Below are 14,272 nucleotides of genomic sequence, written 5' to 3'. Positions count from 1 at the left end.
AGGTAACTGGAAACCCATTTAGGAAGGGCAGGTGGAGAGACAGTCTTAGCAGTGGTGTTTTAAATGTCCTGTGCTGGAGGGGATATGGAAATTCTCTGTGGTCTGTTGGCTCATTCATGCAAGCAAGTCAACACTTTTGAGCCACAGTTACCAGCTGATTAACACCCAGTTGCAGCATTCAAGGAACTTCAGTAATAGTTGTAAGGTAGATATAAGAAATTAGATTTAATGAGAATAAGTTTAATTATGAAAAAAAAATGTGTATTGACAATAAGTAATATGAATTTGAAGTATGGAATAGACGGGAGGTTGGGTCTTTAGTGTTAAGACCAATAGATGTTTTATTGTTTGCTAAGAATATTATGTGTCTATGGTTATTTTTGTAATTTGTGTATAATTTGGTATTTGTGTTTTCTGTTTGTTTGTTTTTCTTGTTGTATAAATAAAAAAACTTTAAATAAATAATAATAATAATAAAACACCCAGTGCTTTTTTCCCTAGAAAAATATATGCCATTACTAACCATTAAGTTGTTACAGTAAGTGTCACACGACACCCTGCATATAGAAATATATTGATTTTGGTCTTGTTCTCACTAATTTACTCAATACAAACAGCCCCCCTACCAAACTTCTCCCACCACAATCAAACTCCACATCATCTAAAACGCATGTGTCAAGTAAATGGCTGAGGGTGCAATCCTATATGCAGTCACCTGCCAATAAACCCCCTTGAACTCAATAGGACTGACTTTTGAGCAGCTGTGCACAGGATTGTTCCACCAGCCACTTTGTTTTACTGAACACCAGCATTGCCATTCTTAACTCTGAATCAAGACAAGTAAAGCAAAACCTACTGCTCCAGTGCGGTTGAGTGAAATAAAAAGGCAAGGAGAAGAGTTCAGCATTAACACAAAGAGTAAAGCGAGTGGGGAATGATCTGACTCAAGGTCTGTGCTTTGCTCATTACAAAGCCTTGTTTGCAGAAAACTGATACCTAAAATCTAAGCTCTGCTTTCCTTGCGCAAGGGCAGACACCAAATAAGTACCGGCTCACTTTATAGCAAAGGGCTACATTATATATTAATAAAGTCATCACAGTCTCTCTTCTGATATTATTTAATGCACCAGGATCTGGTTCTAGGCATTTTTTGCATTTCAGAATCACTGCATGATAAGATTATATGCACTTATCTGCTATTAGGAAGAGAGAGAGAGAAAACAGAAGGCCTGATTAAAAGATGCATGTGATATGCTTAGCTTAGACAGAACATTTCTCTCTCTCTCTCTCTCTCTCTCTCTCTCTCTCTCTCTCCCCCCCCATAAAGGAAATATGATCCTTGGCTGCTGTAATAGCAAGTTGCAGCGGGAGCTTAGGCTGTTACAGCACCCCACAGGGCCAGACTACAGAGCTCTGACTCATGAGAAAGTCATCGTTTATATGCAGAGTGTTGTTCATTTAGAAACAGCATGGCTGTGTCTTAATGGGTATGACCTTCCCACAACGGCAAAAGCAGAGTCCATCCGCAAGGAGAAGGTTATCCAAAGGGAAAAGGCATAACCTTTATTAAAATGGCCAGTGGGAGGAGGAAGTTCCACACACTAAATGACGCCACATGATGAGAAGTGGGAGTTTATTAAAAGAGTCGAACAAAGGGAAAGTGCATATAATAAGACTGCACACGATGCAAAGAAGGCGGCCAGTCTGTTCTATTAAAATAAACCAAAAAACTCCATCAGGCAATATAATAAGCAGTATACATTAATACGTAACTATTTAAGTGGTATCATAATAAGCCGTCAAAAAAGTTTGTCCCACCTTATCCAGATGGCAAACCATTCTTAAGGTCAGAGACCAAAGAACCAAGCATTTTGCTTCCATCTTTGTCACGCAGGTAGTTGTTGGCAGGGCTGTGACCAGGAATTCCTTTAGCTCCCAGCACTGAATCAAGCCATGGGGTTCTCACCTCCAAGGAGAGGTTTCCCTTCCCTTCCCACATGTGTGATCAAACAGGGCTACAGATATTCCACAAGTTGGTGTGGAAGGAGAGAGGACCAAAGAAGAAAAGATGATAGGAATAGCTGTTGCAGTCTCCATCACTTATTTTTATTGGGCGGCTTCCAACACTCGTAAAAACTCCTAAATAAAACACCACACATTTAAAACTTCCCAATATAGGGCTGCCTATACTGTACATTTCCGAGCACAATTCAAAGTCTTTGTGCTGACCTTTAAAGCCCTAAACGGCCTCGGTCCAGTATACCTGAAGGAGCGTCTGCACCCCCATCGTTCAGCCCAGACACTGAGGTCCAGCACCGAGGGCCTTCTGGCGGTTCCCTCATTGCGAGAAGTGAGGTTACAGGGAACCAGACAGAGGGCCTTCTTGGTAGTGGCACCCACCCTATGGAACACCCTCCCTTCAAATGTGAAGGAAATAAGCAGCTATCCTATCTTTAAAAGACATCTGAAGGCAGCCCTGTTTGGGGAAGTTTTTAATATTTAATGCTCTATTGTGTTTAACACTTGATTGGGAGCCGCCCAGAGTGGCTGGGGAAACTCAGCCAGATGGGCAGGGTATAAATACCACAGGGAGAGGGCATTCCACAGGGAGAGCACCACTGCCAAGAAGGCCCTCTGCCTGGTTCCCTGTAACGTCACTTCCCACAGTGAGGGATCCACTAGAAGGCCCTCGGGACTTCAGTCTAAGCATACCTACCACAGCTTCTGTCTGCTCAGAGGCATCATCTGCTTTGGGGGCAAACGGCTCAGCTGGAAGAACTTGCCTTGAATGAACCATGGCCTAGGCCAAGGACATGGGGACATGGGGAGCTACCTTACACTGAATCAGATCCCAGGTTCATCTAGCTTAGCACTGCCTACAATTCTTGGCAGTTAACTCTCCAGGATCTCAAACAGGGGGTCTCGCCCAGTCCTACCTGAAGAGATAGGGAATGAAGCTGGGACCTTGACATTCAAAGCAGATGATCTACCACTGAGCTACAGCCTGTTCCTGGCCAGATGTGGGCACTTGCCAAGCTTAGCACCATTCATTCAAAGGTGACCTGCTGTCCTCACAAGAGTAAGGGAAACAGATACTGCATTCTTCCGCGGATGTGCTTAACAACAGCAAATTTTTTTTACTCTTTCTCTGCTGTAACCCTCTGGACTTCAGCGCAGCTTCTCTAGAAGTAAGTTGTTTGTAGAGGGGTAGCTAAGTAAGACATTTAAAAAGCTAAAGGCAAGGACTATGAACTATCCATGAACTAAGGGAGCGTTCAAAGCCACAAATACTCAAAATCAATTTATCTTATTTTGTCTATTAGCTGCAAAAGGTTTTAATACACATCATAAATAGTAGTTGCCAGAAGAAATAACCTTTGCTCCAATCTCTGCTCCACAAAACTAAGATCTACCTTTTTGGACAGCACAGTAGTTTCCATGGCAACTAACAGTGATCCCTTATTTTAAAGAAAGGATACTTCAGTATTCAATAATAATTGCCTAATACACACACATTGTTCCAAACACCATTTATGGGGTGGCAGGCTCTAGGGCTACCTCAAACGAACACAAGACAAAACAGTGTGTAGAGAGAAGGCTAAACAGTTGCAAAATTGGAGGTACAGTAACCATTTGCCTTTTTACACGCAAAGACCCAGTTCCTGCTGTTATTTTCCAAGTGCCTTTTTAGCATTAATTGTTCTTTTATGCAAAAACAAATCAAGCCAGCCAAGAGGAAAACAACATTGGACTGAACAGCTAAGAGTTCCCAAGAGGAAAGGGAAAGTGATTTTGGAGTTAAATTGCTATATTGTTAACAGTTGCCACGTTCAGCATCTTACATTTGCACAGGACCAACATACCAAAGAGGGGGCTATTAATGTGAATTAACTGTACTCCCAAATCTCTCTGCATTTCTGCCCCCACCCACTTCCAACTTCCATTGCCTCTACCACCAAAAATGCCCTTAACTGCTGCCTCATACAATGATGTGGTATTTTTCTTCGCAATGGTCCATCTGATAATATTCCAAGCGTTCATATCATTCTACACATTTGGAAGGAAAATGACGCCTCTGCTACAGCTAAAATTTGTAATGTAAAGCAAAGGTCAGAGAAAAGGGCAAAACAAACCTCGAGGCATACAAAGTTCCCCCCAGACGCTCTTGCATTCTGGATGATAACAAGGCACCGGGTTGCATTTATTTATTTAATTCATACCTATAGAATTTCATATTTTTTCATATTAAAAATACGTTTTCTAAGAGGCAAAAAATAATGTGTTTTCTAAGTTTCTAAGTGGTTTCTAAGTGGTTTTCAAAAATTTGTGTATATGACTACACACACACACACACATGGTAATATATCAACATACAGTGAAACTAAAAACTGCTATTCAGATAAAACAATAAAATCCCCAAGAGGCAAAAGTCTAGCAACGCTTTTTGGAAGCTATCTTAAAAATCAGGAAAATGACTTGATGGGCTGGGCACCAAGTAAGTACCCGTTAGGTAGCTAGAAGATTGAATGGTTTTACATATACATTGAGGGGGGGGGAGTATTTGATCCCCTGCTAAATTTGCCCGTTTGCCTTCTGACGAAGAAATGACCAGTCCATAATTTTAATGGTAGGTTTATTGTAGCTGTGAGAGACAGAATAACAACAGGAAAACCCCCAGAAACCCAGAAGACAAAAGTCAGAGATTGACGTGCATTATAATGAGTGAAATAAGTATTTGATCCCTTTGCAAAAGATGACTTAGTACTTGGTGGCAAAACCCTTGCTGGCAATTACAGAGGGTTTTTTTAGGTGGCCACCAGATTTGCACACATCTCAGGAGGTATTTTGTCCCATTCCTCTTTGCAGATCCTCTCCAAGTCAGTAAGATTTCGAGGCTGGTGTGTAGCTACTCAAACCTTCAGCTCCCTCCACAGATTTCCGATGGGATTAATGTCTGGAGACTGGCTAGGCCACTCCAGGACCTTAATGTGCTTCTTCTTGAGCCACTCCTTTGTTGCCTTGGCCATGTGTTTTGGGTCATTGGTATGCTGCAATACCCATCCTCGACCCATTTTCAATGCCCTTAGTGGTTATCCAATGCTACGGATTGCTTAATTCAGGGATCTTCCATAGAACATATTCATATGTAAGTCCAAAGCAGTATCAATTGTAAACAACAGCATGGGAGACTCCCCTCCATTCTTTACTGGTGAAGTTCAAGCAAACTGCATGTGCCAATAAGAATTCTGCCAGTGGTTAGATTTAATATATGCTGAAATGGAATACTGCTGTCTGAGGGGAACTTATGAAACATACTGTGTTTCACTCCCCACAGATGTCAACTATGAAGCTAATGGACTACTCCAATGTAAAGAGTACAAGAAACATTCTACTATTCTAACCTGCAAAGAAAACCCATGGAACAAATCTGAAAGTCCTAAGGGAAGAGCTACATGCTTTTTGCTGTTTTTTTTAAGTGCAGAAGCACATTTGCTCCAGCAAGCAATTGCAGAGAAAACACTGATTGTTCGCCACAAGTGGTATGCATGTTAGGAAATATCAGCAGCAGTCTGGCAAGGAACTTCTAACAGTAGATGAGTACAGATGATTGTTTAACAATTGGTACACAGAACTATGTGAGAAGTGATCACTTTACAGCAAAGTGAGAACTTCCACCGATGTGTGGGGAAACTGTCCTGGCTTGCTGTCAGTTGCATCCTAATTGTGACACATTCCCATTTGGCAAACAGTCATTTGTTTCCACCCAAAATGTGAAGTGCTAAGACGCAGCTTTCCAAACTTTGGAAAGCCCGTCATCCTAGAACTCACATAAAGACATTGATTGGCTATAGATTCAGGACCAGCAGAACAAAGCCCTTCGCACAATGCGTAATTTGTAGGATTCACTGCCACAAGACGTGGTAATGGCTATTGGCTTAGATGGTTTTGTAAGATGAATAGACACATTCATGAAGGGTAGCTATCAATGCTAATAGCCACTGAGAGATCTAAATGGGATCTCTTATGTGCAGAAGCAGCAGGCCACAGAATACTGGAGGCAAATACAGCAGGTGAAAGCTACGGGTTTCATGTCCCACTTGTGGTCTTTCCAAAAGTATGAAAAAAAAATTGCTGGATTGTTCTTATTCAAGCTTACCAAGGGCTTCTCAGTGACAAAATCAGTAATGATGGAGAAGATTCCCACTCTGTTCATCACTACCAATCTTCCCCATGCAATATGCAGCTGTGGAGGTTTTCAGAAGTGCCTCTAGAAGGTACTTTCAGTTCACACATATTCTCTGCACAAGCTGTCATTGCCTCCCTAAAAATGTCCACAGAAGACAACAGTTCATCAGCAGATAAATGTGTGTGGAATGTGTTCTCTGTAGCAGCAAAGTTTTAAAACTACAGTGGTACCTCAGGTTACATATGCTTCAGGTTACATACACTTCAGGTTACAGACTCCGCTAACCCAGAAATAGTACCTCGGGTTAAGAACTTTGCTTCAGGATAAGAACAGAAATCGTGCTCCGGTGGCACAGCGGCAGCAGGAGGCCCCATTAGCTAAAGTGGTGCTTCAGGTTAAGAACAGTTTCAGGTTAAGAACGTACCTCCGGAATGAATTAAGTACTTAACCCGAGGTACCACTGTACTGCTCTAAGAGTGCAATCCTAACCATGTCAACTCAGAAGTATGTCCTATTGAATTTGGTGGGGCTTACTTCCAGGTAAGTGGGGTTAGGACTGCAGCCTAAGTACTAGTTGATGGTGAAGAATTTCACAAGAAACAAGACTGTAATTAGCATTTGCCTCAGCTCTGCTGGCTTCTATGGAACATGGAGATGTAAGCAGTACCAAGATATCACTTCAGTTTTGGGTTTTTCAATCTTGATCACACATTCTGCGATCCAATTTTTTTTTTGCAAACAAGTAACAAAACTCCAACAGCCAGCTTCAGAGAACTGGACACCCTGGAAGTTTTGACAGAAGACGGAAAGGCACTGAAAGCATAGCTCAATGGGAAAGCCTGTGTGGACAAGTCTATAATTGCATCTAATAGTTATGAAGGCAGCACCATCTGATGGACAACGGGGAAAATACACTGGCTGCAACAGATGGAAGCTTTCATGTGGTTAGGCATGAAAATCCATCAGAGAGGTGAGGCGTTCGTGAACGTTTATTTCATCTTTGCTTTCATTATCAGAGTATTAGCTGTGCAAATTGGTTACAGGGCATTAAGTCTTCGGTGGTTAAGTGTAATCTTAAAAATAAAACAGGCAGCGCTTCCCATAACCTCATTTGCAGAAGTGGCTCACCAAGTCATGTTTATTTCTATAAATAAGATTCTTTTATCTTTTTCAGCAGCATAGCAGGCAACTGAAGGAGGGGGTGAAAGGTGGCATTCACAATCACAGAAAGCAAACACTAGCTTTCTTCCTTAACAAACAGTGATAATGGAAGCTTCTAACCCGTTGGATAATCTGTGGGGCCCAATTCACTTTTAAGTTTTATAATTACATTTGTTCGCCATCTCCCATTTCTGTCTCCACCTCCGCTTTATAAAAGTTTGGACAGTGGAACCAAAACTCAGATTAAAGGACCACAGTGCTACTGTTTGATAATGAACTCTCAATCTACCCCCTTACCCCATCTGACAGATTCTTCTCCCCCCCCCCTTCCAGGCTGCCCCTCCAGGTAGGGGATCTGCCATTGGCAAGCTGTGTTACCAATAATGGTAACGGGCAACACACAAATATTATGCAAGTTCTGCTGAGTCAAGTGGAACTTAGTGCAGAACAAATGCTCATACGATCACCGCTTTTTGACGATGCAAGCAAGAAACAAGTTCTACAGAATCCAACATGGTAAAGATCCAAGCATAAGTTGATAATTCATGTAACAATCCTAAAAGAGGAAGAAGCAAGTCTACTGAAAATGGGGGATTATTTCCATGTCAATATGTTGACAGGATGTTAGTCTAAACTTAACTTGTCTTGAAATTTACACATCTCAGAAGTCCTCTGTTCAGCAGCCACAAACAGTGGAAATGATATTTGAGCGAACTCCCTTCTTGTGGGAGGAGTGTCACAATGGTGAATTTGTCAGTTTTTTATTCCTTTTCCCACAATGATATAGCAGCCCTCCCAATCTGATAAACTTTTGGACTACATCTCCCACCAGCCCCAGCTAGTGTGGACAATGGTCAGGGGTGATGGGAGTTGTGGTCCAAAACATCTGAGCAACACCAGACCAGGAAAGTCCAGAATACAGTAACTCAGTCAGCTACTTTCTGTTCCCCGTTATGCAGATCACTCTGCCTTTTGCAGAGCTTAATAGGGTCACTTCCATTCTTATGATTCTCTCCTTTTTTAAAGTTAAGTTTAACATTTTCAGTAGAAGCCTTCAAGGAGAGATTTTTTTGCAGGCTTCTGAACAGTGATCTCCCTATTTGCATGCTCTGCCAATAGGAGTATATTTCACAGAGCAGCCAAGAGTTCTTTGATCTTTCAGCATCTTCTTAGCCCAAAAGACCATTCTGCTGAATTGCGCTCAAGCCTGAAGGTTGCTGGAGTCGAGCCTCAATACTTCTAATACCCAAGTAGCCATGCCTTACAGCTGTTGTCTCCATAAATGGATTGTAGGTATTTAAAATAATAATTTTCAATAACTGGGTAGGTGAGATGGACATTTTCTTAAATATAGGTAATTATTATTTACTTTTGAGACAGACTTTTAAAAATAAAAGAAAGTCCACAGTAGGACAAAGAAAGCATGTGAGGAATCTACACGGCGGCGGGAGGGGGAGAAATTTACAGCAGGATAAAGAAACCATGTGAGGAATCATCTCTCACAAGGAAATTCCAACTGAAGAATGAAGGGAATGAGATTCCAAAGGGCTGTGTATGCTCCAAGACACAACCTCTCTCAAGATTAAAATGACAGCGATGGGACAAGTGTCAAAGAACAAATCAGACTTGTCAGCCATCCAAAGAAAGTTATTCCAGCCCTTTAGATCCCAGGGGTTGGTGGGGAAAAGGGTGGAGGAGTTACCCAATGAACTTTCAATTAAAACATTCCCAAGTTGTGATTTAAAGGTACAGCCGGACTCCTTAACCTGATGTGGCACATTTCTGAAACACTTGGCACTCCTCCTCCTCCTTTGATGGGAGACCAACTGTTTACTATAAAAAGGACTGGAGAGCCTTGACTCCGCAAAGGAAGGAGTGCCTTCAAATATCACACAAGGCACAACATTAAAAAAAACAAAAAAAAACAGGCTCCCTAAAATATAAAAACATGTCTAATGGTGCCCCCCCCAACAAAAAATTCCCATGAAGCCAAACACAACACAGAGTTTATTTGAAAGTTCCATTTCTGATACTGAAAGCCAACAATACTCTAACCTGCTTCCCTATTTTCAGTTGCCTGTGGAAGCCACGTTCCTCAGCTGTCTTCACCACACTTGAAGAAAGTGCAATACTATGCATGTCTACACAGAAACAAGCTTCCTTGAGTTCAATGGGACTTACTCCCGGGTAAATAAGCTCGAGGCTGCCTCCTGATTGGCGTTTTATGGCTGCGCGTGTGTAACAAGATGGGCAAGGAAAACGCAAAACGCCTATATTCCCTATAGCTCAGCTTCTACCTAGAGCTTGCCAGATAAGCTCTGAACACCCATCATGCGAAGTCAATCTCCCACAAGCCTAGACAGCCAGCCAATACAATGCATTTATATATATATATTTAAAAAACTTATACAGGTTGACTCAGAAGCAAGTCCCACTGAGTTCAATGGAGCGGACTCCCAAGTAAACGGGGCCAGGAGTCCAGCTTCCAACGTGCAAGGAATGGCCATCTGACCTAGCCTTTCACACTCGCAGCTACACACCCGGAAGGAAAGGTAGGACGCGACGCAGCGCAACCCACGGTCGTCTTGAGGAGCGCTGCTCGGAGTTCAAGACACCCACCTCCTCCCGCTGCACAGAGGCACGCGACGAGAGCCCAACGCCCCTTACCTGCGAAGACCTGTCCCCCGGTTTTTTGCAACAGCTGCAAAAGAATGGCAATCGTGGCAATCCTAGTCATTCTTTAAGGGAGTTCACATCCCCTGCCCAGGGTGGTAGCGGGAGCAGCAGCACAGCCGGTGGTTCTCCGCGCGCCTTGCAAACATCCCTTGCATTGGAAAGACCGAGGAGTTGGGAGAGCGGCTCTCTGGCGCACACAGCTGAAGCCTCAGCTATCCCTGATCTGATGAGTAGCACAAGCTGATTGAAGAAGCGAAGGGGGAAGGAGGAGGAGGAAGAGGGGGCAGAGAGAGAGAGATTTCCCCCGAGTCCTAACGCTTGCCTTTTCTCGCTCGCCGTCTCTCGCTCAGAGTAGGGGAGGGCGGATGCCACGCACTCGCTCCCGTCACTTGCCTTGACCTCAGCAACTGCAAAAACCCCAATAATGCATCCCGTCTTGTTTTGGCACAAGGCGATCCGGGAGGGAGGGAGGGGGAGATCAATGTAATTAAGCAGATGATGCTTCTGCACGGGAACTCGACGCCGAAGAAAGGACTCCTGCAAGGAGGCAGAGGAGTTGGAGCACTCGCAAAAGCGAAATCAATGGAAGAGTGCCCGGGTGTTGCTTCCCCACCCAGCGTGTTTGCGTTGTGTGCCACCTCGGTGCCAAGAGCCTCTCTCGACTGCTTTTGTAACGGAACAGCAGCGACAACAAGCAACTGCGAGCGCAGCTGAGGTGGGTTTCCTTTGAAGAGCCGCCTGGTGATTCTCGTGGTGGCGAAGAAGGGGAAACGTCGAGCGAAGGGAAAGCGATGAAGGGGGGGGGGGGGGGAGCAACCTTCCCGCTGGCGCGCGCGCGCGCACGCCGACACACACACCCCTTTCGTGCTCAGCCAGAGCATAATAAGGATTGCGGTTAAGCCGCGCTAAGGAGAGAGAAGAGAAGATGAGCCCCCCTGCTAGGAGCATGAAAGTCACCAAAATGCAAGGTTTCCAGGGAGGCCATTATTAGATCAAATCTTCTAAAGCGCTTACAGACATTTCCAGTTGAAAATAGTAATTTTCGTCATTATTCACTTAACTTCGGATAGAGTTGGCTGCTAAATACCTACGCTCAGCAGGCGCACACGGGGACCGAGGCATCACGCGCTCGCAAGGTTTCGCAACACAACACAACACACGCGCGCGCGCCCGCGAAGCAGCCGCGCAGAGGCAAGGCGAGGTGGCCCACGACCTGCTCGGCTTTCCGGAAAGTAAAGGGTGCACGGGGTGGTCGAGGACGCCTCGCTCGGCACCTCTCCATCCAGTCACCTAGCTAGCGCGCAAATGCGAACCTCTGTGGCGACGCATCTGCCGCCCGATCTTGGGTTTACAGAGAGAAAGAGGGTGGGAGAAAGGCCGCCGAAGAGCCCCCTAGTTCTCCCCACCCCATTCCCGGCTTCATCGGCGGCACGGCGGGAGATGAGTTTCTGATGGCATCTCTTAACTTTCAAAGGACGCCTTTTTTTGCGCTCCTCTGTGGGGGTCTCTGCGTGCGTTTCAGTCAAAGCGCTTCCGATTTAACGAGCGCAGCTTCCTCGGCTATTTTAATGGCGCTGTTAATAATCCTGCCTCATACCGTCGCTCTACAGTGCCTCTCCATCCCCACCTCCCCACCATCCTTTTTTTTTTCCCTTCTCAAAAAGACCCCCCGCCGACGGCACTAATTTCACACAGCAACTTGATTCGAATATACTGGATGGATTACCGTGTATTGGAACGGCGGTACTCCCCGCGTGGCCAGTAGGGGGTACTGTTGCATTAAGAGTAACTCATTTCCATATTACACCACCACCCCTTCAGCAACCCGAGGGGGGCAGAGTGCCAGGGAGAGGAGGAAATCAAAAGATGAGGAACGTATGGGTAGACTGGCAATTTTAGAAGAAGGACAGAGAACATTACCCAGGTGAAATAATAAGAGAGCTTGGTGTAGCACTGGAGTCCAAACCCTGGACTACAAAGCTGTCAACGCTGAAGTAATGCAGCAGAGAACTGCTCTCCAGATTTATAGGTGAGACCAAAGTGGAAGAAATTGCATCCACCACCCAGGGGGATAAGCTAATTTTAAATCATTTCAAGAAGCTGGCCGATAGCAATGAAAAGCAACTAGAAGAGTCAGTCTGAAGAATTTCCCTGTCTCAGTAAGGGCCATATAGCACAGTGACAGAGCATCTGCCATATATTCAGAAGGTCCCTAGTTTGATCCCCAGCATCTCCAGGTGGGGCCAGGAGAAACTTCTGTCTGAAACGCTGGAGAGAAGCTGCCAGTCAATGTACTAAACTACATGGACCAATGGTCCGACTCCAGTGGCGTAGCGTGGGGGTGCAGGGGGGGGCGGGCGCACCGGGCGCAACATCTGGGGGTTAGGGGGTGCAAATCCACGGGTTAGGGGGCGCAAATTACTTGCCTTGCCCCGGGTGCTGACAACCCACGCTACGCCACTGTCCAACTCAGCAGAAGGCAGCTTCCAATGTTCTGTGCAAAAACCACAAAATGAAAAAAGAGCGCGGAATGCAACTGTCACAACTAGTTCAATGGGTGCCAGCCAGCAAGGAGACGCTGTGTCAGAAAGGTTGGTGCTATTTTAGGGTTGTGGTTCCCGGCACACTTTGTTGGGACTCAGCAGCCAGGCAGCCAACACAACTTGCATTATGCAAGACAATTCACTGGGGCTCCCTGCAGAGTGGGTATCCATAGGATTGTGCAGCAGCCAGTAGGTGTCCATAGTCTTATTCATCATGATCACTCTCTAAATTATAACAGGTGAAAAAGCCTTTTCATTGCAACAGCTAGTAGTACAAAAGACAGTTTATATAAGACAGCTGTGTTAGACCCCTGAGTTTATCTCAGGTTACTCGCAGGTGTTGAAGTGTTAGGAGGAAAATCTACCTTTCTCTGTTTCTTTTGCACCTACATCTATTGTGAATGGTGCTGACACATTCCCCATTAGGTCTGCACTGCAGCTGAATATACCTTAAGTTCTATGACATTCTGAACTTCACTTCCTTGAAATGTGTCTTCTGAAAATACTGGAACTGCTAGTGCTCCATAATACAAAAGCCTACTCTCTTCACACAAGTGCATGATCTCGGAGCAGAAGAAGCAGACCTCTCATCATTAGTGGATTGTGTGGTGCACATTCAGAGCCTCCGTGAATTATAACCAGTCCCATTGCAGCATTATAGAGTTGCAAGGGACCCTGAGGATCATCTAGTCCAACCCCTGGATACAGGAACTTGCAACTATCTCATACGGGGATCGAACTTGCAACCTTCGCATTATCAGCACCACACTCTAACCAACTGAGCTATCCAGGAGAGCAATCATCCTTTTTAAAGTTTGCTCTTCCTAATCTTGAACCTCTACTCTAATCTCCTTTAACCATTAGCTATTGTTTATATCCCGCCTCGAAGAAACTCAAGGTGGCACATTGGTTCTCCGCTTTCCCCATTTTACTCTCACAACAACCCTGTAAGGTAGGGCAGCCCGAGAAACAGTGACTGACTGGCCCATGAGACCTTCATGAACAAGTGGAGATTTGGAACCTGGTTTCCCTGGTCCTAGTCCAACACTCTAACCACTACAGAACACTGGCTCATTTCAGCTTAAAATGAAACTAACACCATTCTGTATCATGGCAAACTCATATAACCACTCTTGGGGCTTATTATTTCAATTAAAGCTATGCGGAATAATCTTTTTTCAGCATGCAGATTAAAATTAGACATTTCATTGGGGACAAAAGCTATCCCAAATAATTTCTCTGAAAATATATGTCATCATCATGCTTTGTTTGTTTTAAAACGTCTTATTCAGCACTATTGTGTCGCTGGCTGCTGCTTCTGGCTGCCACTTTCTCTTTCTGGATGCTTCCTAAAATTGTAGAGTCAGGAGGAACTATGAGGATCCTCTAGCAGTCCAACCCCCTGCAATGCAGGAATCTTTCACCCAATGTGGGGCTTGAACCCCCAGCCCAAATGAGCTATCCCTCAGCTTCATTTTCCTCCTTCCTAGAGTAATCACATGGGTTATCCTATCCAGTTAGCAATCATATGGTAAACAACAGGCCAAGCACAAGGGGTTGGCCTGACCAGGGGTTCAGAAGGCCCCATACCAGTCTGAGTGGGCAGGAGTGCCACTCACCGCCACTCCCTGTCCTCTGCCTGGATCTTAGCAGTGGGTGGATGCAGGGGCACAGTGGGGGGGGGAGGTGCCAGGGGGGCCGTGGC

The 14,272-nt window shown here is 44.9% G+C and overlaps 1 protein-coding gene across 1 annotated transcript in view; it reads right to left on the bottom strand.

Moving 5' to 3' along the window:
* The window catches only part of PTPRT (protein tyrosine phosphatase receptor type T), a 594,790-nt gene extending 583,963 nt beyond the window's left edge, over positions 1 to 10,827 (bottom strand). Inside the window, exon 1 of the mRNA XM_083446701.1 lies at positions 10,016 to 10,827. Within this exon, the coding sequence (XP_083302827.1) occupies positions 10,016 to 10,085 (70 nt within the window). The 5' untranslated portion in view covers positions 10,086 to 10,827. The remainder of the gene's footprint in view (positions 1 to 10,015) is intronic.
* Between the last annotated feature and the right edge of the window lie 3,445 nt (positions 10,828 to 14,272).

Source organism: Podarcis tiliguerta (genome assembly GCF_965153285.1).
Source record: "Podarcis tiliguerta genome assembly, chromosome: 6".
NCBI lineage: Eukaryota > Metazoa > Chordata > Lepidosauria > Squamata > Lacertidae > Podarcis > Podarcis tiliguerta.
The sequence above is the reverse complement of the archived record's forward strand: the minus strand, read 5'-3'. Positions and strand labels throughout refer to the sequence as shown.